The 22,189-nt window shown below is 38.3% G+C and overlaps 1 protein-coding gene across 2 annotated transcripts; it reads left to right on the top strand.

The window, feature by feature from the left end:
- Positions 1-2,129: 2,129 nt before the first annotated feature.
- Positions 2,130-21,981, top strand: jak3 (Janus kinase 3 (a protein tyrosine kinase, leukocyte)). 2 transcript variants are annotated; one of them, XM_040128376.1, is made up of 24 exons: positions 2,130-2,231; positions 4,111-4,317; positions 4,565-4,682; positions 5,101-5,218; positions 9,152-9,297; positions 9,475-9,772; positions 10,120-10,242; positions 10,385-10,542; positions 10,626-10,737; positions 11,221-11,401; positions 11,940-12,064; positions 12,223-12,354; positions 12,451-12,538; positions 12,992-13,116; positions 13,345-13,483; positions 13,847-13,998; positions 15,992-16,142; positions 16,742-16,866; positions 17,250-17,439; positions 18,290-18,414; positions 19,091-19,263; positions 19,806-19,923; positions 20,088-20,201; positions 20,825-21,981. In XM_040128376.1, the coding sequence occupies exons 2-24, from the start codon at positions 4,119-4,121 to the stop codon at positions 20,942-20,944; spliced, it is 3,330 nt and encodes a 1,109-aa protein (XP_039984310.1). In that variant the 5' UTR covers positions 2,130-2,231; positions 4,111-4,118; the 3' UTR covers positions 20,945-21,981. The 2 variants fall into 2 exon arrangements, with proteins under 2 accessions (XP_039984310.1, XP_039984309.1); XM_040128375.1 differs by having other exon boundaries at positions 2,134-2,237.
- Positions 21,982-22,189: the final 208 nt, after the last annotated feature.

The raw sequence follows: 22,189 nt of genomic DNA, 5'->3' as shown, positions 1-22,189 counted from the left end.
ACTTTATGGAAAATATCTATGATTTACATTAAATCGAAGTCTTCCTTTATGACCTTGACCAGTGGATGTTGTTTGGGCTGTTCTTAACTCCACCTGCCAACTAATATGTTTTAATACAGCTTATGCCTCTCCTAATTTACTTACTGTTACTGTTGCTCTTACCTCTGCCGTTTACAAAGTGCTGTCCTCCATCTTCCCATGAAGAAGCCAGGGAGGATTGTGTTCTTAATTGACCTGTTATTCTAGATACATGTAAAACAAGACTCAATATCTCCACTGGGATTGTTAAAGTTATGACTGAATGAACAAAATACTGCCAACACTGCTATACCTACGAGTTTTGCTACCTGTGGACAAACTTGTGGGTATAGTTAGAAGAATGGTCATGGGGCCATTAAAATTTAGTGAAATAAAAAAAACTTGCATAATAGGGACATAATACAAACACAAAATGTACCCCGGACAAAATTATTGGCAGCCTTCACTATCATTTGGTTGCAGAACCTCTCCCCAAAGGTTTTCGATGGGATTTAGGTCAGGACTAATTGCTGGCCAGTTTAACAGTAGTCCATCTTTTCCTTTCAACCATTCCTTTGTGCCGCTGGATGTGTGCTTTGGTTGTGCTCCTGCTGAAAGACCCAGGACATTTGCCTCAAACCTAGTTTTGTGACACTGGGTAACACATTTCGCTCTAAAATGCCTTGGTAATCTTCTGATTTCATTGTTCCTTGGAAACATTCAGTGCCTCCAGTATCAGAGGCAGCAAAGCAGCCCCACAGCTTGAAAGAACCTCCACCTTGTTTTACAGTCGGTAGGATCATCTTTTCCATTTTGGCTTCATTTCGTCACCTATAAACAAACTGATGCATTGCATTCCCAAAGAGGTCTACTTTGGTTTGGTCTTTCCATTGAACATTATCCCAGAAAGACTGTGGCTTTTCGTTGAAGGTTTTTGCAAACATTAGTCTTGCCTTTTTAAGCCTTTCTTTCAACAGTTGTCTCCTTCTTGGGCTTCACCCATGAAGCTCTGCTTGGTTTATTGTGCTGCGTATGGTACAGGCCTAAACCACCACTCCAGATTATTCGGGGTCAGCCAGAAGCTCTTTATATGTCTTGTGTGGTGTTTTTTCCACAATCCGCATCAACCTTCGCAGACCTCTCTCACTGAGTTTCTTCTTAGCACCACGTCCCGGAAGCTTCTTAACAGTTTTATGACTGTGAAACTTCTTGATAACATTAAAAACTGTATGTTTTTGGATTATAGCATTTCTGATGCTCTCAGAAAGTTCTCTTGTCTTGACCATTGTGAAAAAGAAATTGGAAACAATCAGCCCCTTTTTATGCAGTAAAACTATCATTCATTGGTTAATTCAGGCCCCATGAAAACTGAAAATCAAGCACAGGTTAGTTATTGTTTTTTTATTTTGTTTGATAAATGAATTCATCAAAAGGTGTACATTTTATGTCTGTGTTTTTTATTTCGCTATATGAAAGCATTTTTTGTTGTTGATGTTGTTCAATAGCTTTGTATATTTTACTAAATATTCTGATCATACAAAATTGGTTAATTTGCATTTAAATCTGAAGATAGTCTAAATTCTTAAAAATCAGGGGGTGCCAATAATCTCAACCAGTACTGTATCTGGCAGTAGAAGTGTTGGAGAGGCACACTCATCCTTAGCTAGTGAGGCAAAACCCATTTTATTCAGAATTTGAGGGAAGTAATGATTAAATCTAGGTGGCAGTTTTTCTCTCTTTTTCTTTGTGCTAACACATTTTTAACATTTGCCATGTCACATTTCCAGATAAATGTTTAATAGGTCCAGTTTTATTTTCTCAACGTTGATGTGTAGCGCTTTGCAATGAAGCCCTTCATTTCATAAAAAGAAGTGAATGATGCGTTAGAACTTGTGTATAGCACAATAAATAAGACAGTGACTCCAAAAAGTGAATTATTTGGTCAAACATTTCAGTCTTTAATGTGTTGTACTTTAACTGTGCTTCAGTTCAGCCTGCGGGACGAAATAAGTTTAACAGAGATGACGAGTTTTTTTTTGTCACATCTGCATGTCTAAAACAGGAAATCCTATTCAACTTCCTGTCAACACACACACACACACACACAAACACACACACACACACAGAGAGAGAGACTGAAACCCAGAAGTTAAAGAAAAGAAGTCTGGTTTAGAGCAGCAAATAATCAAGATGAAGACTTCTGCCAAACAAATGTAAAGGTAACGGCATACATGTGCCCTCAACAACACATAATATTGACGTTTAGTTCTAAAGTCTCTAAGTATAAAGCTGTTAGATATTAAGTGTCAAGAAATGTCAGACTTTCATTTTATATTGAAAAAATTAGGATGTTGGTCTATGTTGAAGCTAATTTTCAACTTCTCTTCACCTGCTACTGGCTCTGACAAGACTGGATGTTTTTTTTAAAACTATGTTCACCAGCTGTTTCATAAAGGGTTACCTGTATATTGTGAAATAAAGTTAGAGTAAACAGATGTTTATTGGTATCAAAGTAAACAAAGCTAAGTATTTGAAAAACAGTTATGGAAACGTGAAACAATATTGTGTATTATTACATAGTATTATGTATTCTACATACTGTGTTCCTGATTTAGCTTAGCTATGGCAGAACACGGTGAGCAGTTCTGTGTGATAGACGGGAATTCCCACAAATCTACATTTGACATTTCAAAACATCATTTAGAGTCATGTTGGGAGTTCTGCTCACATACACGCTTTACTCAACAAGTATACAAAGCTATGTACAACATGACAGCTATATACTGTAAAACATGTACAGTGGGTATGATACAATCCCATAACAGCAACGGTCTGAATCTGTGCTTTGGCCTTGTACGGAAAATGAGAGTCTCTAGGCTTTCGCGTGAAGTCTGGTTGGATATTGTGAGTCTGAATCACTTTCCGTTCTCTAAACAAGTAAAGCTGACATGTCTGTGAGCACGTCATTCAACAAAACCTGCATGAATTTGTATCAGTTCAGCAAACATTTCAATTTCTAAACAATAGTTAAATTAATATCACCCAATGAGAAACCCCCAGCTGAGTTTAACATTGCAGAAGGCTAATGACACCCTAAACATTTACATTTTGAAATAATATCACATTAATATATACATTTGCAGTGGTGGAATGTAATAAAGTACATTTACTTAGGTACTAGTATTGTATTTTTCTTACCCCACTACATTTATTTAACGGCTACAGTTACTACTTTTTAAATTAAGATCTTGTAAGTATAACAAAAGTTAATAAAAAAGATTTCTCTAAAATTGTCTCTTTTTATTATATAAGAAAATGAGACAGAAGAGAACATCTTCACGATTTTTCATTCAGCTTTTCTGTTATATATTTGTTTTTCAAAAATAAATAAAAACAAATTGTTAAAATCTATCTTGCTATTGTTCAGCCAGTATATCAACGCTCTTTAAGAAGCTGCAGGTCATGAAATAAACATCTTCTATGTGTAGAATTCTAAAGTGATTATACCTTATTTCAAAATATGCTGATGACATAAGTTTAATATTCTATAGAAGTTACAGAAGTTCTTACTGAGATTACTTGGGAATATTTTGGAAACATTTTTTTCTATATTGAATTTGAAGCCAAAGGAATGTGTGAAGAAGGAGGAAAACCAGCCACAGAGGTGTGAAATGATAAAGAACTGCAGGCTTCACACCACATGCACATGAGTATTAAAGGTTGTTTTTGATGCTTCAAATGAAAGTGGCAGAAAATGAAAATATGAACCTTTGCTGAGTCTGCAGAGCACTCACTGTTGTTTCATATGCATTTCCCTCTTGTTTTGATTTCAGTTTTATAGCGTGATCACCATTCCTGTGGGTGGAGATGATTTTCCTATTTACATGAACTTTTTAATGTTTCTGTTAATATTAGTTAATATAAAGCAATGGGGTAAGAGTCATTATCTCGAAAAATAGGGGGTTATAACAGTTTTCAAGATTATCCAACAACTTAATTTGCATGTGATACTGCGGAAATTTTGTCATCCTACTCTACGTATTAGAATCCTTTTCCTGTTGTAGTTGTTGACTCTGTTGACTTCATCCTCAGGAGTACCCATGGATATCAGTGAAGAGGAGTCGGCCCCTCTGATGATCAGAGACCGGGGAGGCAGCCAGAGGTCCAGTTCGAGCACTGGTCCCGGTTTACAAGTACACCTCCACTTCATCCCTGGCACAAAGGAGGCAACGGCAATACAGATTTCGTCTGGCCACATCTCTGCTGAAGATGTCTGCATCCAAGCAGGAAAAAAATGTGGTGAGATTACAATGGCAAATCATTACTCTGACGGATGGCTTCTCATGGATAATGCCAAAGTGTGTAAAAATAAACTGTATCATATAATGTATTTTGTACTACACTTCTAAATCTGCCCATTCGTTCTTACAAGTGCATAAAAGACTAACTGCTGGGAAAAGTTTTTGTTTCTTCTCCTTTTATTAGGAGCTAGTTATCCACACAAGGTCAGTAATGCCAGGGTGATTTTTGTGATTTCTTTCTTTAGGAATCTTACCCGTGTACCTAAGTCTTTTTGGGTTGGCATCTTCTGATCTCTCATTTTGGTATCCTCCATCGCACATGTTCAACACAGATGAAAACTTAAAAGTCCACTTTAGAGTCAGGTAGGTGAAAATTCACTGTGGAGTCACACATTCACTCATTAACCTCAGAAAGTAGTATACTGTACATTAATGTCAACATATTTCTTGGAATGGGATGTAACTCTGATTTAGGAGTAGGCTAAACTGAAAATAAGAAAAACATCTGGACAGAGATAAAGAATATTTTCTCCTCAAACAAAAGAGACTGGTTGTCATTCTTGAAAAATGTGTTTAGAAAATGTTGTTTGCGCCAACAGAGCACATGTGAGTCTATAGCTGAGGGCAACTTGCAACAAAAGCAAAGAGGCCATAGATTACTGTAATAACATTTTTTACGTCATCATAAAGAAGGATGGCAAATACAGTAGATGAAGTCAAAGCATTCTTAGAAGTAAAGGTTAGCGCCATGTGATGATGAATAATGCCTTTTGGTATGCAGGTTTTTCTTTGGAAACTGGCTTGGGCAAGGATTAAGAACGTCGTACCGCTACGGTCTGACCAGAGATGGAATCAGTCCAGTGCTTGACTGCAGTGTCATTGACTATCTATTTGCTCAGGTAAAGTTAAAAAAAAAAAAATGTAATTTATTAAATATGAATTTCATTTACTCACTGAGATAGATAATTTTGTGTTTTCTATTTTATTTTAATTGAAGCATGGTATACCTTCGTCATAGAAGAATATAAAGACATGCACGCGCATGAGCGTGTGATGTGCGTGTGATGGGCGTCTGTGACCATTTGTTGTTTAGATTGCAGGACATTCCATATATGATCAAGGAAGTTATTTAATTATTGTGTTTAGGGAGTGGCTTTGTTGCTTTAGAAGTATTTAGACCCGTTGCGTGTCTGATCGTGAACTGAAAAGAGACTGGGGGACACTGACTGCTGCATATTCTGCCCGGGATTTCAACACAGGGACCTTCATCTCCATACTTGTGCTGTAACCATTGTCATGTTCAGGTGTCTTAACTCCAAACCATCATCTAAATCTTGTTGATGCCCAGATGCTTATGGCTCCTAGAAAGAAAAGGTCACCTCCTACAAATGTAGCCCATTTTTTTGGATCAAAAAGCATGGTCTCTGCAGTACGAGAAGGGTTGTGGAAGACTTCAGGGTTCGGGCTATTTATTTCACCAAGGTGTAGCCTACCTTTACACAAGAGAAGCTGTTGAAATGTTTCTTCAAGGAGCAACACAACTCAAATCCATTGTTTTGCTAAAGAGTGGCATCATTTCAGAAATAAGATTTGTAAAGAGCTAATAATTCCAAACGTGTGTACTCAGCCCGACGGGCTGGATCAGATCGTGCAGAAACAGACTTAGAGGTCTACTTTCCTGAATCCTACATATCTTTCAACAGCGTCTGAACAACATTGTTATTCATAACACTCGGAAGGGCACTCCTGATGAAGACAAACTCTACCCCCTCCTGGGTGGATAACTTTGGTGTGGAGATGGTTAAAAGAAATTTGGCATTTCTTTCTCTTGAAAAGAAAGAAAGTCACATTGTTAAATCTCAACTGTTTGGACACTGGGTTATAAGGAGGAAGGAGGATGGAGGATTTAGTAAGTGCCTACAATTGGAGTTATCACTGTAGCATTAAAATGAAACCATCGGAGGTAACAAAAAAAACAATGAACACATTTTTCTGAAAAAACAAAAGACAAAGGATTGATTACTTTTAAACATGAAGTCGGCGATACAGTGAAAATTTCAAAATTGAAAGTTTCTTTAAAAAAAAGATTTTGAGCAAAATTATACCAATGAATATTTTACCATACTGGAATATTTGCCTCGAATACCACCTGTCTACAGGTTCAAACATTACGATGGGGAAGTATTAGTAGGATTTTTTTTAAAAGCCAAAATTATAAATTGTTATTGTGGATAAGCACAAAACTTTTCAAATAGAAAAGATCTTATCCAGAAAGAAAAGGTGTGGGCAAAACATAGTATCAGTCAAATGGGTCGGATGGGCAGATAAACTTAATTCCTGGACTTCGGAAAAACAGATCATTCAATTCAGCTACCATCGGGGTCTTCCAGCGTACCGCATTACTGAGACGTTTTGCCTGACGTGGTCAGGGGATTCTTTGTTACACTGCCAAGCAGTTCTTCAGCAACATTTTACCCTAACGACGTGATAGCAAATTTTAGAACAAAGCTGGCCAAACCCTTACACTTTACACCCTTAAGGAGCTTATGAAGTGGGGCTAATAGAAATTCAGTATCTGAAAACATGGACAAGCGTTTCACCAGAAGATGGAGAATTTGTTGTGCTGGACAAGAAAACAAAAAAGAGGGTACATCTAACAGAAACTTCAGGCTTCTACACAGGCACGCATCAGATCACAACAGAGATAAACAAATGTCTACCTACAGATGGGTCACAACTTTTTATTATATAGGAGTGATCGATGTACAGATAAAGCCATAGTGTTTTTGGGAGGGGTTGCTCTTGTGTCTGGTAGAGGTCCAGATTATTAGTGCCATGATTGTGATGAAAAACAAATATTCAAACACCCATATCCTGCTCCAATTTTGACACATCTGCTGGTGAGACTTTGTGATTTGAATGTAACCCTACTTGGCATGGATTTGCTGTGCCCGTTCTTGAATTTCACTCTCAGACATGTGTGGGTACATATCATGGGACATGCTCGTTTCTTTTGAACAATCTGAATCCAAGAACATTTCCTAATTTGTGCATCGCACCGCCTCCTTTGTTTGAAGCTGGTGTGACAATGAATTCAAGCGCATCGTCTGACGTCATCCTGTCATTGCTTTGAATGACCTGTTTGATTTCATTCATAAATCCTACAGCTGTATAGTTGTTAGATGCATTTAATCCTGCTTACACATGGCTGGACATTGATGGGCCTCTCAGTACAACATGCCATTTGGTGCCACTATGTTTGTTGAAAAATTAACGTCTGTTAATTTATGTTTTAGTGAACTCAGAGCTTTTTTTAAATTGTCCAACCTAAACATAAGTCTACAGGCTGTCTAATTCCAACCCCACTGAATTTTTCTTCTCTCTTTAATGATAAAATTGCGTATTCCTGATCAGCCAACTCGGTACTGTGCTGTTTGTTCTGTCTTTGTGGGAAGGTATTACCATCCATTTGAGGTGTTTCAGGCTGGGGGTCTGGCTCTACAAATTCTGAGGGATGTTTGTATTGTCTTGGTGATGGAGCGTTACCTCCCATTTGAGGTGTTGGGGTATCAGTATCATACTAAATAAATTCTGAGGTATTTCGATTCAGTATACTCTTGCAAAAGATTAAGACTCTGTTCAGTGGTTAATTCTACATCCTCCTCTATTATAATGTCACTTTCATTTTCAACATCACATACGCTTTTCGACTTGGGATGATGTTTCATATTCAGGCCAATTTTCTTCACTGTCTGAATCTGTATCATTAATCATTTGATCTACTTCATCCTCTATATCTGTCATGCTCTCCGGGAATAATGTGAATTCATAATCATTTTCACTGCCGTTTTCATTGTTGCTGATTACAATACAGCATCCTTTGCAATATTTTGATTTGCTTAGGCATTAAAAAGCCGTGATTGAAAATAATTGATATCAGACAAATTAATTGTTTGGCATAGCTTCAGACCCTACACACCCCTTATTCATTTAACTTATTTAATATTATTATTTTGGATTATTTCCCTCAGTATCCGTACCTCCCTTCGAAGAGGTACAACTTCTTTTTAAATGTTAAGGGTTTTTCTTACTGCTTTTAAGTCAATATTGGCTAATCTCTTAACATAGTTTACTACCAAAGCCCTTGTTATTCTACACGTTTGCAGCTGTGCCTTACTTGGTCTCAAGAGGCCATGTTCATTTTGTACCGGGAACACAGAATTAGTTAACTGGATACTTGATACTTTTCATAATTTTTATTTCAGAAAGTCTTCATTGCTTCACTGAAATGTTATCACACGTTTTAAAACTTCACAAGGTACAGTTTTTGGGAATGTAACACCTCTACCATTTGTTTTAGCCCTTGAAATGCTTCCAACCCCTCCCCAAGACCAGTTGCTGAAATAAGGGAGTCAAAACATTTTTTTTTCCTTCACTACTGTCAGGAAAAAAATAATTATCTTAGGATAATACAGGTTGAGAAATGTTTTAACCAGCCTGCCATTCTGGGTTATTACATACAAATGGTGTCTGATACAAAAGGACAAAGCGGTCTTATCCTAAATGAGAATAAAGCTAAAGTTAGTCCTGTTTCCACAGGGATTTGACGTGTTTCACACTGGTAATTATTTTATTCTGTAAATGTTCTCATTATTTTGTGTTTTGTGTTTATACCAACTTTTCAAATTAACGCAGTGAGGATGCATTATATTATTGTAAAAATGTAAGGCTGAATATTGAGAAATTGTTGCCCGGCTTACCACCAGAAACAATTGCATATATTGTCCATAGATTAAACACTATGTGACTGACTGATTTCTTTTGGCTTCCAGTTGCGAAGTGACTTTATTGCTAGCGAGGCAGGAGTTTCCCCACCTTTGAGCACTCAAGAGGAATGCCTCGGCCTTGCAGTACTGGACTTGTGGAGGATGGCTAATGAGCGCCATCAGACTGTTAGAGAGCTCTGCAAGACTGTCAGGTATCTATATTTGCATAACATTTCATTTTTGGCTGTCATTTGAGTCAGTAAAGTTGTTTCACTTGATTATGAGATTTTATATTAATTATAGAAGATATAGATATTTCAGCAGTTTTTAAATGGGTAGTTCTTGTAGTTTGCTGTCATTACACCAAATCATATACTCTACCTCTTCAGCTACAAATCGTGCCTACCTGAGTCACATCGCCAAGACATCCAGAAACGAAACCGTCTGGATCGTTATCGAATCAGAAACACCCTCAAGCGTTTCTTAAAGAAGCTTGCAAGCTGCTCTGTGGATGAATGCAGCTTGAAACTCAAATACCTGATTGAACTGGCTGGCATCGTGCCTTATCTTGGAAGCGAAACCTTCAAAGTGGATCCTTCTAGCTCCCCTTCAGCTTTCAGTCTCATGCGAGTGACTGGGGAAACTGGAATTGAAACTGGTGGAAGCTGTCATCCTGATAGTTCCCTGGTAAGGACAAGATCAAGTTAAGTTTGAGTAGTAGATAGATTTTCTTTCCTTCCTTCCATCAAATGACCTGTTTTCAAGCTTCAACAAGAGATTGCCTGGCCTGGTCATGTTTCATTCTGAACTTCTTTTATACTACAGTATATGTCGTCTTATGACTTGTGTTGTTTTCCCCTGTTTTTATTGTGCTTTTCAACTGCATTCCACTATTCTGTTTTTTTGTGATAACTTCACTTGACTTTACGTGTCCATATGTAAAGTATAACCCAAAATGCTCCCATTGGTCATATTCGCCACCCTGAGTTACGAGATTTTATTAAATAAAAAACAAAAGTCTTCTTCTTTTTTAGGAGTGGCAGACCTTCTGTGATTTCCAAGAAATCATTGACATCAGTATAAAGAGGGTGTGTCATGAGCAGGTTCTCCAAGAAAGCAGGATGGTGACAATAACCCGCAAGGATGATGTATGCTTGGTAAAGGACATATTTTACATTCAACACCTCCCCAGTCGTTATTGTCTGTTAATTGACAATGTTATTTATTTTGTTTCTGATTTTACTTTTTTGATTTGATGCAATACATGCATGCCTGTATTTTTCCTGATTTGCAAAACAGGAAGCCAAGTTCAAGGGTCTAAAAGAAGCACTTTCATTTGTGTCACTTGTCGATGGCTACTTCAGACTGACCACAGACTCTAGCAACTACTTCTGCCAAGACATTGCTCCCCCAAGTATACTGGAGGGTATAAAAAACCATTGTCACGGCCCAATCACGTAAGTCATTTTGATAAATAATCCAAAGCAAACTTTTACATGTACCTATTTGTAGATATTCATTTTATATCTTGTTTAATCAGATCTGAGTTTGCAGTCCACAAACTGAAAAAATCGGGATTTAAAGGCGGCACATTCCTTGTCCGGCAGAGTCCGCAGAACTATGACAGCTTCTTCCTCACTGTGTGTGTTCAGGTAAAGGTTACACTTGAAGTAACATAATAGACACACACACACACACACACACACATATATATATATATATATATATATATATATTTTTTTTTTTTTTTTTTTTTTTTTTTTTTCCTTTGGACCTGTTGACAAAAAGAGATATTCCTGATGCCATTTCCGGCACAGATTCCAGCTCAGCAGATTAAGTCTTTGGCCCTTTAAAAAGTATTTTAAAGGGCCAAAGTGTAATCTAGATTTACAAGCCTCTGACTGTAAGTTTATCTCTATGCAGATGAGGCGGTTGTTTTTGATTATTGTTTCCAAATTGAGATAAATGGAAACACCTTTGTACAACAAACGTGGAAGGGCCGGAGCTTAAAAAAAAACAGTCACCTTGTGAGAGAAGCATCCGCACACTTATATCTTCGCAAAAGTCACTCCTATGTCACTCTATGTCACAGTATTGTTAAATTGTTATTGCATGCAACATTTATATTTCTGCAGACCCCACTTGGACTTGATTATAAAGACTGCCTCATTATAAAGAATGAGCACTACAGTCTTCCTGGTGTCCAGAAAACATTTTCCAGCTTGACAGAGCTCACCAGCTATTACCAGCACACAAAGCTGCTGCTGGCTGAAGTACCTGTCAAGTTGACCCGCTGCTGTCCGCCCCGACCCAAAGGTTTGATTCTGACAGATCGACAGATCTTTAAGTACACTGACATGCACACTAGAATCAAAGATGTTTGTGAATATACTTTTACATTTTTGTGCAGGTAGACATCATGTCCTAGTTATAGCCACCTGTTGTATCCATGTTTTGAGAAACCCAAATATATACTAGCTGTGTTATTTTGATAGAAACCAACATACTGTTGCAACTGGGTTAGAAGCCCCTTATCCAGGTTTCTATGCATCTTCATTTTACTCAAGTCATGTAGTAATTAGTTATACAAACAAACAAACTAGCAAAAAGATGATAAACAAATTATAAAGTCTATATGTTTAAGAAAAATTATTATTCTGAATAGCATTTAAGACTTGGAAAGAAGAGTCATAACCAGGATACGTGTAAATTAGCTCCCTGTCACTCACAAATAATAATGATAAATACCGCGGGACCTCAGTTTCTTGCCTGGACTGAGATACAGTATGTGCCTTCATATTTTCAACCCTGTAGATTGTATTACAGTGAACTTGTTGTTTTGCTGTTCCCACAGAGCTCACAAATCTCATCATCATACGCAGCAGCGAAGCTGTGGAAACTCAAGGGTCCCCAGCACTTGAAAGGAACAAATTCAGTCATATCCAGTTCCACATGATCAGATATGAAGACCTGAAATGGGTGAGTGTGCAGCCATGACTCCAACGGAACTTACTATTACAGCTACTATTACGACTCCTATTGCTACTAATACTGTCAAATGCTGCTACTACTGCCACTACTACGACGCTGTAGTCAAACTAAAATTGTGGTTTCTGCATGTCTGTTTTTCCTCTAAGGGGGAAAGCCTGGGACAGGGATCCTTCACACGAATTTTTGTAGGCTACAAAACAGACGTTCATGACGGGGAGAAACACGTGACAGAAGTCCTACTGAAAGAGCTTGACGCTGCTCACAAGAATTGCTGGGAGGTTTGTTTCTTTAGATTAGTCTTCGAATAGTTTTGTTGATTATTCGTAGATTTAACTCATCACACATGTTGTTTTATTGTCCTTTCTTTCTCTCAGTCATTCTTTGAAGCTGCCAGCTTGATGAGTCAGATTTCCCACAAACATCTCCTCCTTGTTTACGGTATTAGTGTTCACGGAGTAAAAAGTAAGTTGAAACCAAACTGTAGGCGGTTCTTGTCTCTGAATATCACTTATTTGCTGATTGTTTACTTATAAGCTTGATGAGGCTAATGTGCTGTATGTGGTAAGTTGTGTCAATGTGCTGTGAATAGTATGTGCTGTGCTGTGTAAATGTAAATGTTTAGATTAATATAAGCAGCGCTTTTTTTTTTTTTTTAGGAACTCAGAGATAAAAATCAGATTGTATTACAAATCTTTTAAGTGCTCTGTTCCTACAAATTCTGTTAATTTAAAAGAAAACTGATTGAATTAATGAATTGATATATTCATTCATTCTCTTCATATTGAACTAAACAACAATGTTACCATGAAATCCTCATGTGACCCCGGCTCAGCCCCTTTCATGTGGGAGAGCACTTCTGACTCCGTGTTTGGCTTGAAGTACAGCTGTTGAAACAAACCTCGCTGTGCCTTACAGACATCATGGTGCAGGAGTTTGTCAAGTACGGCGCCCTCGACCTTTACTTGAAGAGAAGGAAATCTTTGTCAGTGAGCTGGAAACTCGATGTAGCCAAACAGCTCGCGTCTGCCCTCAACTTTCTGGTAAAACACACTTTCTGATGCAGTGTCTGTGAAATTCCAATTATTATTTATGTTTGAAAAAACATCACTACTGCCAGAGTAAAAGTGAAAGTGGATGCTGAATTGTAGAAATCTTTTACGGTAAATTAAAAAAGAAACAAATATTGCTGTCCTGGTTGACATTTAGCGTTCTCGGTTTGGGTGCGACACATCATAATGAGTCAACATTAACATGTAAGGGTCTTGCAGGAAGAGAAAAACATCGTTCATGGAAATATCTGTGCCAAAAATCTACTGCTGGCCAGAGAAGGTGAACCATCAAAGGGCAGCTCCCCTTTCATCAAGCTGAGCGACCCGGGCATCAGTGTGGCCATGCTAGGCAAGGATGGTACGCAAAGACGGTTTTTCTAATATCCCTGTAACCATGTCTGAGAACATCATAGGGGTCCATTTAATTCCATCCAATGGACTCAAATAAAACTGAATAGACTGACAAAGAAAATGTGTTTTCAAACTGATGTTATCATGACACATTTAAACACTTATAAACACAAAAAAATGCCACAATGAAATGAATTCTGTATGGCGCACAATATTTACTGTATTGGTTATCCATATATAATATTTATTTATGATGAGACATTACTACATAAATAAGAATGAATAAGTTTTTCCTTGTCATATTTATACTGTGCTAGTCATTGGTTTGGCATTAATGCACTGATGTGGATTTCTGTGCGGGTTCATTCAGTTATTCTGGACAGAATCCCCTGGGTGGCCCCTGAGGTGCTGGAGGTCCCAGACAACCTGACCCTGGAGTGTGATAAGTGGAGCTTTGGTGCCACTATATGGGAGATCTTCAACAATGGGAACACTCCACTGCAAGGCTTGGACCTGAAAGGGGTACTCCCACTTCTCTCCTGATAAGTCAAACAAACTGTACACTGAACGCTGATCTGGCAGGGTGGCATGTTTGCTTAGGTACTGCGCATTCAACAACATGCTTGGGGACTACTATAGTTCAGAAAAAATTAAATCTGAATTATTGAGTTATTCATACGAAATCAAACGTGAAAAATGACATCGGATGCATTCACAAGCTTATCTTAATTGCAAACATCCAGGTTGCTGTCTAGGCTTTCAGGCAACCAGGTCTTTTTCAGAGTTTGACAAGAATTCTAACTACCAAATTATAGGACTTCACCCAGAGGGACTGACAAAAACTTGTAAAATCAATGTCCAAATCCAATTGCAATAAAAATAAAAATATATAAATGGCATAAGGCAAAGCAAAAATATCGGGTGCCTATCTGTCATAAATCCAAGAGGTCATTCCAGGACATCTCTCAGATTAAACTCATTATGATCACCAGGTTGGAAAGAGTCCAGTGTTGAAAACCTGTGCAGTTACAAGAATAAATCAACTGTGGAGTAATCCACAAATGATGCATCTCATAACTACGAGATGACAAGGTGTGTCCCATTTCTAAAGCTCTGAGAAACTATACCTTGTTTTGCTCTAATTTGGAAATTGATTATAAAGACTGCCTCATTATTAAGAATGAGCACTACAGTCTTCCTGGTGTCCGGAGAACATTTTCCAGCTTGACAGAGCTCACCAGCTATTACCAGCACACAAAGCTGCTGCTGGCTGTAGTACCTGTCAAGTTGACCCGCTGCGGTCGGGGTGGACGGTTGGCCTGCTGCGGGGCGGACAGTGTGTCAGTGTCCCGTAATATATCGTGTGCTCAGCAGTTGTTCATGGAGCGTTTAGGCAGTTATCGTTAACTTGTTATTTTGGGAAATATAACGTGACGTACCGGGTGTCATCTTCTGGTGCGTGCGTGTCATGAACCAGAGCAACGAAAAAACACTGCAGGTTGCAAATAATGAAAACCAGGCATTTGTTCCTGTTAGCATCCTGGATACGTTGTGACTGACAGGGTGTTAGAGATAAAAGAAAGTTCCAATATATGGATATACTGTATTTTGTACTAACTTGGTAAATTGCTTTATAGTTGTCCATTATTTCTTTGCTAAACATCACAGCTGACATTGTAAACCCCAAGTGAAACTTGCCTGAGTTTACCAGTGGTAACTACACTTTGAAATCTATTTGAAGGGAACCTCCTGATGATAAATTTGGAAATATTCCACCTTATGAGCAGATGAGGGGTTTCTGAATTCACCATTAGCAGGTTCAGCCTGGCCTACTGGTCTTCCAAACCACCCTGCTTCATGTGTTCATCGGTAGATGCAGCTTTTCCCCCATTCTTTAACCGGGTAAAAGTCCAAATGAGAATCTCTTTTTCAAGAGCGATCTGATTGTCAAACAATGAATACAATACAAACAGCATAAACAAGCTAAGACAAGTGTTACACAATATAAAAAACTACAAATAATATCCACTTAAGATGCATTAACAGGTATGAGTTTCCAGAACTATTTAAAATACAGTAGTTGACCAGGACCACTATTGTCCAGATACTTTTAGACTGACATAAATTCACCAAAAGTAAGCAGACATCCTTCTGTACATTGTGCCAGGAGGAAGACGCAGCGTAGCTGAAAGCTTCTTTGCCCAACTCTGTCCTAACTGTAGAACATCTGAAATGAAGCACAGTGGAAATGATTCATTTTACATCATGTTTCAACACCAAAATTAACGGACTAAGCCCAGTTGTATTACACTTCACTAGACGGGACATTTTTCAGGTTTGGCAATGACAAAAAGATCTCACAGAAAAACAAATGATTCCTGTGAACTTCAGAAGGGCAGGAAAAGTGGAAGGCACATGAACGACAAAATACATAAATGGCAGTGAATCAAATAAACTAGTTGGAATAAGGCTCTATTTCAGTCGGTAATGTGTGTCACTGATGTGTTTTCTGTAGAAATTGCAGTTTTATGAGGAGTTCCAGCAGCTGCCTCCCTCCCAGTGGATGGAGCTAGCTGATCTCATCAGTCAGTGTATGCACTACCAGGCAGCCTTCAGACCTTCTTGTCGCTGTATTATCCGTCAACTCAACAGTCTGATCACTTCAGGTAATGATATATGTTAATACCCACCTAAAATGACGAGTTCAAGTTCCCTTCATTTTGGTTCAGTTGAGTGAGAAATGTGACCCAAGGCCACAGTTGGGACCTTGTTTGATTTGCCGATTTTTCCTAATCAGTTTTGTTCCTTTTCTGTGAATGTAAACCAACAGAATGAAAATTAAAATTAGTATTGAAAATAGGCAGACATGATTGTCAAAAATTTGGGGTTCTATAAATACAAGCAATTGTCGGTTATGACCTCTACATGAAACAGGAAAACATCAGTTAACAGTGTGAAATATTGGAACATTTATTAAAATGTCAGGAATATAATCTACAATATATAAAATATGGCAACAAAGTGCTCCTTGTCACAGCTGCAGAATATGGCATGTCAATTTATAATGTGCAAACATGTGCTGACAGTTGAAATTGATTAACAGACTGGTTTGTTTTAAAATCTAAAATCCATTATTTGCACAACTTAAATATGAATGTAAGTGATTTTTTTTCTTTTTAAATGGACATTGTTTTCGAATCCAGATACTCCATTACAAATGCAAACCACCGGTCCTTACTGGCAAGTTTTTTTCGTTTCATGGCAGACTATGTAATACTCCATTCCACTGAGCCCGTCACACAGAGCCCTGTGTGGAGATCCCTCAACCCTCAGCAAAACCAGACATTGTTTGAGGAGAGACACCTACGCTACATCTCCCCCCTGGGAAAAGTAAGTTTGAGGCACCAGAACAACCAGAGAACCATAATGGTCATTGCCTTGTCCTGTATGCCCATGACGTATAGACAATTAACATTACACTGTTTATTTTCTATTTATAAAATGCCAAAATGTAGCAATGACCATTCAGACCAGACCAGATAAAATGGATACTGTGACAATATAGCACATTAACTAAAGGCTTCTATCTGTGCTTCCTATAACATGAAAAAAAAAAAAGGAATCTTGCACCACAAATCTTTTACCTTCTAAATGGCTCATTGAACCTTTTTATCTCCTGTGCGTCCTGCTGTGGCACATGCATGGTAAGAAGGTAAGGTTCATTTTTAATGTTTGGCTGTGACTGACAAGCGAGTGACTCCAAACTTTTCCAGGGAAACTTTGGCAGTGTTGAACTTTGCCGTTACGACCCGCTGGGTGATAACACGGGCGAGCTGGTCGCTGTGAAGAGGCTGCAGCCCAACAAGCAGTCAACCAAGGAGGACTTCCAGAAGGAGGTCAACACCCTCGGCGTCTTGCACTGCGACTACATCGTCAAATACAGAGGAGTCTGCTACAGCATGGGTAACAAAAAGACGCGCCGTAAACACAGGCCATGGAGCACCAGTATAATCAACTTCAGTAAAGTAACTAAATGGTCAGGCTGCTTAGATTTCAGTCTCAATTTTCAATTTCAATATTGTTTAATATGCGTGTGACTCGTTTTATACATAAGTAAACCCATTAGCCGTAACTGTCCCTCTTACAGTTTTGTTAACTGGTTGGGTGTTTAATTAGCAATGCTTTTAGCCATTCGCCCCCCGGTGCTGAGAATATGCACACTGAAAAATCTCATAATACCATTTAAATCAATCTACTCATCTTTTATGATTAACTCACTGTAATTAATTAGATACGTCTGTCAGTCTCGGGTCAGGTCAAGTTAAAATCTGGAGGTATTATATTCAGAAGCATTTCAGAACTTGCGTTTCAGCGTTGTAACTTAGAAGATGAGATGGCTGAATGTTGTCCAACATGTCCAACTCATCTTTCACTTAACTCGAGTTTTTCAGAGTCGTTTTTAGCCTATTAGCATACTACTTAGCCTTCATTGAAAAGTATGTAGGTTACAAGTCACCAGAAGGCCTTCTTGTTTTTGTGTAGTTTGAAAAACATGGTGGAGGCTTGTGATAACTTTATGTACATGTGTCTCAAAGGAGTCACACGGTTTCTCTCACTTATGACAGCCTGTGAAAGCTGTAGTGTTTATGTGATGGATTTATGTGAAACTGCTTTTTATAATCAAGCGTAGGAACTCTTCAAATAACTATTGTTGGGTGGTGTTACTATCTTCAGTTAAGGTGTATCAGCTAGACTTACATTTTTTTCTTTCTCTGCTGAACGATTTTAATGTTTATTGTCTGCCTGTTCACAGGTCGCCTCAGTATGAGCTTGGTGATGGAGTACCTGCCCTACGGCAGCCTTATTGGCTACTTGGAGAATAACCGACATAATGTCAGCACCAGGCGGATGCTGCTCTTTGCTTCTCAGATCTGTAAGGTAAGAGTCAGAGACACAGTATGAGCATAATTCCTGCAAATGGCTGTCATTACAAAAGTTTAAAATAAGCTAGGCTTGAGTGGACTGTAATTTAATTATTGTTTGATAAAAATCTCAGACTTTTAAACTGGACATCAACTTCTAGTACTGTGACTTATAGTCTGTTCCTGGACATGTATAGACCTATTGGGTGTAATTTGGATGTCTTTCTTAATCATCACAAAAAAACGCTACTTTGAATTCACACTTCTCCCTCAAAACAAAATGCTACAGGAATCCTCCGGATAAACGTAAAGGTCATTTCTTCCAGGAAATAATTGACAGAATTTCTGTCAGCAATGTAACCCTACAGGATTGATAATGGTTTATTTGGGAGAAATCTAGCAGGAATTCTGCAGGAACTGAAAATTGCTTTGGGAATCACTGTCTCACACCACTCTTTGTAAGAAATTCAAAGGTCAAAGCAACAGTGCTGAAAGAATGCATGCCACAAATACTGTGTTTTATTGTTGGACAATGAACAGCCAAGGCAGCTCTGTGCAGGATGAGCCTATATCTTATCTTGTGGTTCCATAAATCCACCTTTTCACTGATTGGACAGGAAAAAACAAAGGGACAGGGAAAAAAAAGAGAGTTATTTCATTTTCTTATTTTCTACTGTATTTAATTTTCCGAGGGGATGGAGTACCTGCAGACCCTGCGTTATGTGCACCGAGACCTCGCAGCCAGAAATATCCTTGTGGCCAGTGAGTCGCTGGTGAAAATCGCTGATTTTGGGCTGACCAAGATTATTCCTTTTGACAAGGAGTACTACCGGGTCACCCAGCCTGGCGAGAGCCCCATCTTCTGGTAGATTTTCTAATGTTTGAAATCTCTAATATTCTGTAAACCACAGTGTTAAAGCAGGGATCTGTAGCTTTCCGCACTTTTTTGATGCCTGATACAATATATCCACAGCAGTAATGGCATTTTTCAGACAGTGCAAAACTTAGCAAGCTGATTCTCCCTGTTTCCAGTCTTTTTGCTATGCTAAGATAATTGGCTGTTGGCTGTAGTCTTTTATTTAACAGTGAGACATGAGAGAGTATCAATATAGAGTAAGAAAATACATTTAAAAAAAATACCATGTTGCATGTTTTTAAACAAATGTTTTTGGATCATTCTCCTAAAAGCCAGCCTACTGTGGGAAATGGTAACGTACACTAAGCTGATATTTTTCACTTCTGTACAAAATAAATTAAAAGACTGAAGTAGGCCTGCTTTTTCTCACAGCCCATGCAGTAAAGATTACCCTGTAGTTTGGCTCTCATAAGTAGCCGTCCTTTAAAAGAAGATTATTTGACATGAAGTTGCTGGAGGTCTAATGGCCATACACTGCTCATCTAATGCAGGTACGCCCCAGAGTCCATCACTGAGTCCATATTCTCCCACAAATCAGATGTCTGGAGTTTTGGAGTTGTTCTTCATGAGCTCTTCTCCTACTGCAACATGAACTGCAACCCAAAAAGAGTAAGAGGACTATATATACATATATATACATATATAAACATATACATATATATACATATATATATATATATATATATATATATATATATATATATATATATATATATATTTCCCCTGTGTATTATAGTATTTTTCCCTTTTAAATATTCATGTCACTGTTTTAGCTGTGCATGCAGGAGATTGGACACAACGTGCAGGGTCCATCCATTTCAATGCATCTGGCAAATATTCTGAAGAATAACTGGAGGTTGCCAGCTCCTCCACTCTGCCCACCCCAGGTACGTTCACTCTATATGGTTCCTTAGATGAAATACAGTAGGCTTTTTGGAGGATTCATTGTCGCGGCTGATGGTAGGAGCACAGGCAGGGAGGACCCAAGCACCGACACACAGGCAGGCTGGTGCAGTGAAGTCACTTTCAATAGAACAAATGATGATGAACCGGGCTTACAGACAGTCAGGCGGGTAACAGACACCAATTAGCAGGCAAGGTAACAAGAATAAGCAGCAACAGCAAAAAGGGAGCCACACAGAGACTTGGGAAACAATCTGGCAACTAACTAGGGAAACAAGGCTGGTATGAATACAGGGGAGCAAGTGAGGGAAATGAGTCAGGTGTGTAGGTAGGCAGGGAAGGTCCGGTGGTTGAGAATGGTAAAACAGGTGAGCAGGTGGATCCGGGAACAGGAAGAAAGTCCGACGACATATGGTGGGCAGAGAACAGAGGCAGAATGGCCAACATCAACAGGGCTCAGACAGGAATCATGACACTCATCTTGTTTATAATTAAATTAAAGGCCCGCAACCCTTCATCTGATGGCTATGGTTGTCATACCATACCACCCAAATGTCAACAGCTATACGATCTTTCACATTTTACATTTTTCCCATTGTAACACCAGGTGTACAGTTTGATGAAGCAGTGCTGGGTGTACAACTTCGACGAGCGGCCGTGTTTCTCCAGCCTGGGAAACCAAATTGAAACTATCATGCAGGATGACAGAGAGAACCCTAAAGGCTGACGAGGAACCTTGTTGCCGCTCACAGTTGAACTCAGTATGAAATGACACAGTGTCATTCACTGTCCACATGGAAAGTTTACACAGTTAACAAAGGTGCAGTTATAGATGCAGTTGACATGCAGTCATATAAGTGTTCACATATAAACTTGTTATCAACAAATAATAGAACATTTACCAAAAGCAGGTGGAAAATAAAAGTGACCCTGATGAAACTCCAGTTCTATACATGCGTAGATTATTGAAGGGCGTTACACACTCTCCCTCTGGACAAACACATCAGCCAAGGACAAGTTATTAATCGTCTAAGAACATATTGTGGTACATTTCATCATATTTTCCTATGTCAAATAAATACAAATCTTCACACACAATACGTGGACAAGCTGAACACTGCTTTAATGCTCAGTTCTCGCATTTCTACATGTGGTGCAAGACAAAAGTTGTTTGGGAATAACATTTCAACAATATTTAACAATATATAGCTATAGCTTAACTTAACAATATTTAACTAGAACTCTCTCTCATGCCAGGATTATGACTTAATAAAATACTTGTTAATTCAGGAAATGCAAAGTACAATGCAAAGGGCACCGTGAAACATTTGTATAATAGAAAACTTTTATGACTTTATATATGGCTGTGTCTAAAGGGTTCAACGAATTAAAGAAACTGAAGAAAGGTTTTAAGCTTTGTGTTGGAAATGTATAAACAAAAAATAGATTTTGCATCTAATATTTTACTTTTATTTTCTCTTTTATAGTGTGGTAGTGCTGTGTTGCAGGGAAAAATGTGTTGTGTTTTGTATTCATTCATATTTGCATCCTTTGCCATGTTTGAAATAAAACAATGTTGTTGCAGTAGCTTTTCTAAATATTTACTGACATATCTGAACTCAGTTCTCTGAAATCCCTGAAGCACTGAAGGGTCTAAAATACATGGCTTAAAAAAATGAATGAATAAATAATTTGCATTCATACAAAATGTATCTACAAGGGTTTTATCAAAAAAATTGTGAAACAGTTCTTAAATCAAAGGCAGCTAGACTATAATTTCAGATAAAAATGTCAGTAGTGCACAAGTCCACATAAAATCTAAATGAACCATGCATGGATGGACACATTCAGGTGACTTGCCGTCAGTCCACCACTTTGATCTGCGGTTTCTATCTGAATCACTGGGTGGTTTTCCAAGACTTTTGGACCGGGATATCTAAGTTAACCATTAATAAGAAAAGAAAAAAAACTT

This window comes from Xiphias gladius, chromosome 6 (assembly GCF_016859285.1).
Source record: "Xiphias gladius isolate SHS-SW01 ecotype Sanya breed wild chromosome 6, ASM1685928v1, whole genome shotgun sequence".
In the NCBI taxonomy this organism is placed as follows: domain Eukaryota; kingdom Metazoa; phylum Chordata; class Actinopteri; order Istiophoriformes; family Xiphiidae; genus Xiphias; species Xiphias gladius.
The sequence above is the reverse complement of the archived record's forward strand: the minus strand, read 5'-3'. Positions and strand labels throughout refer to the sequence as shown.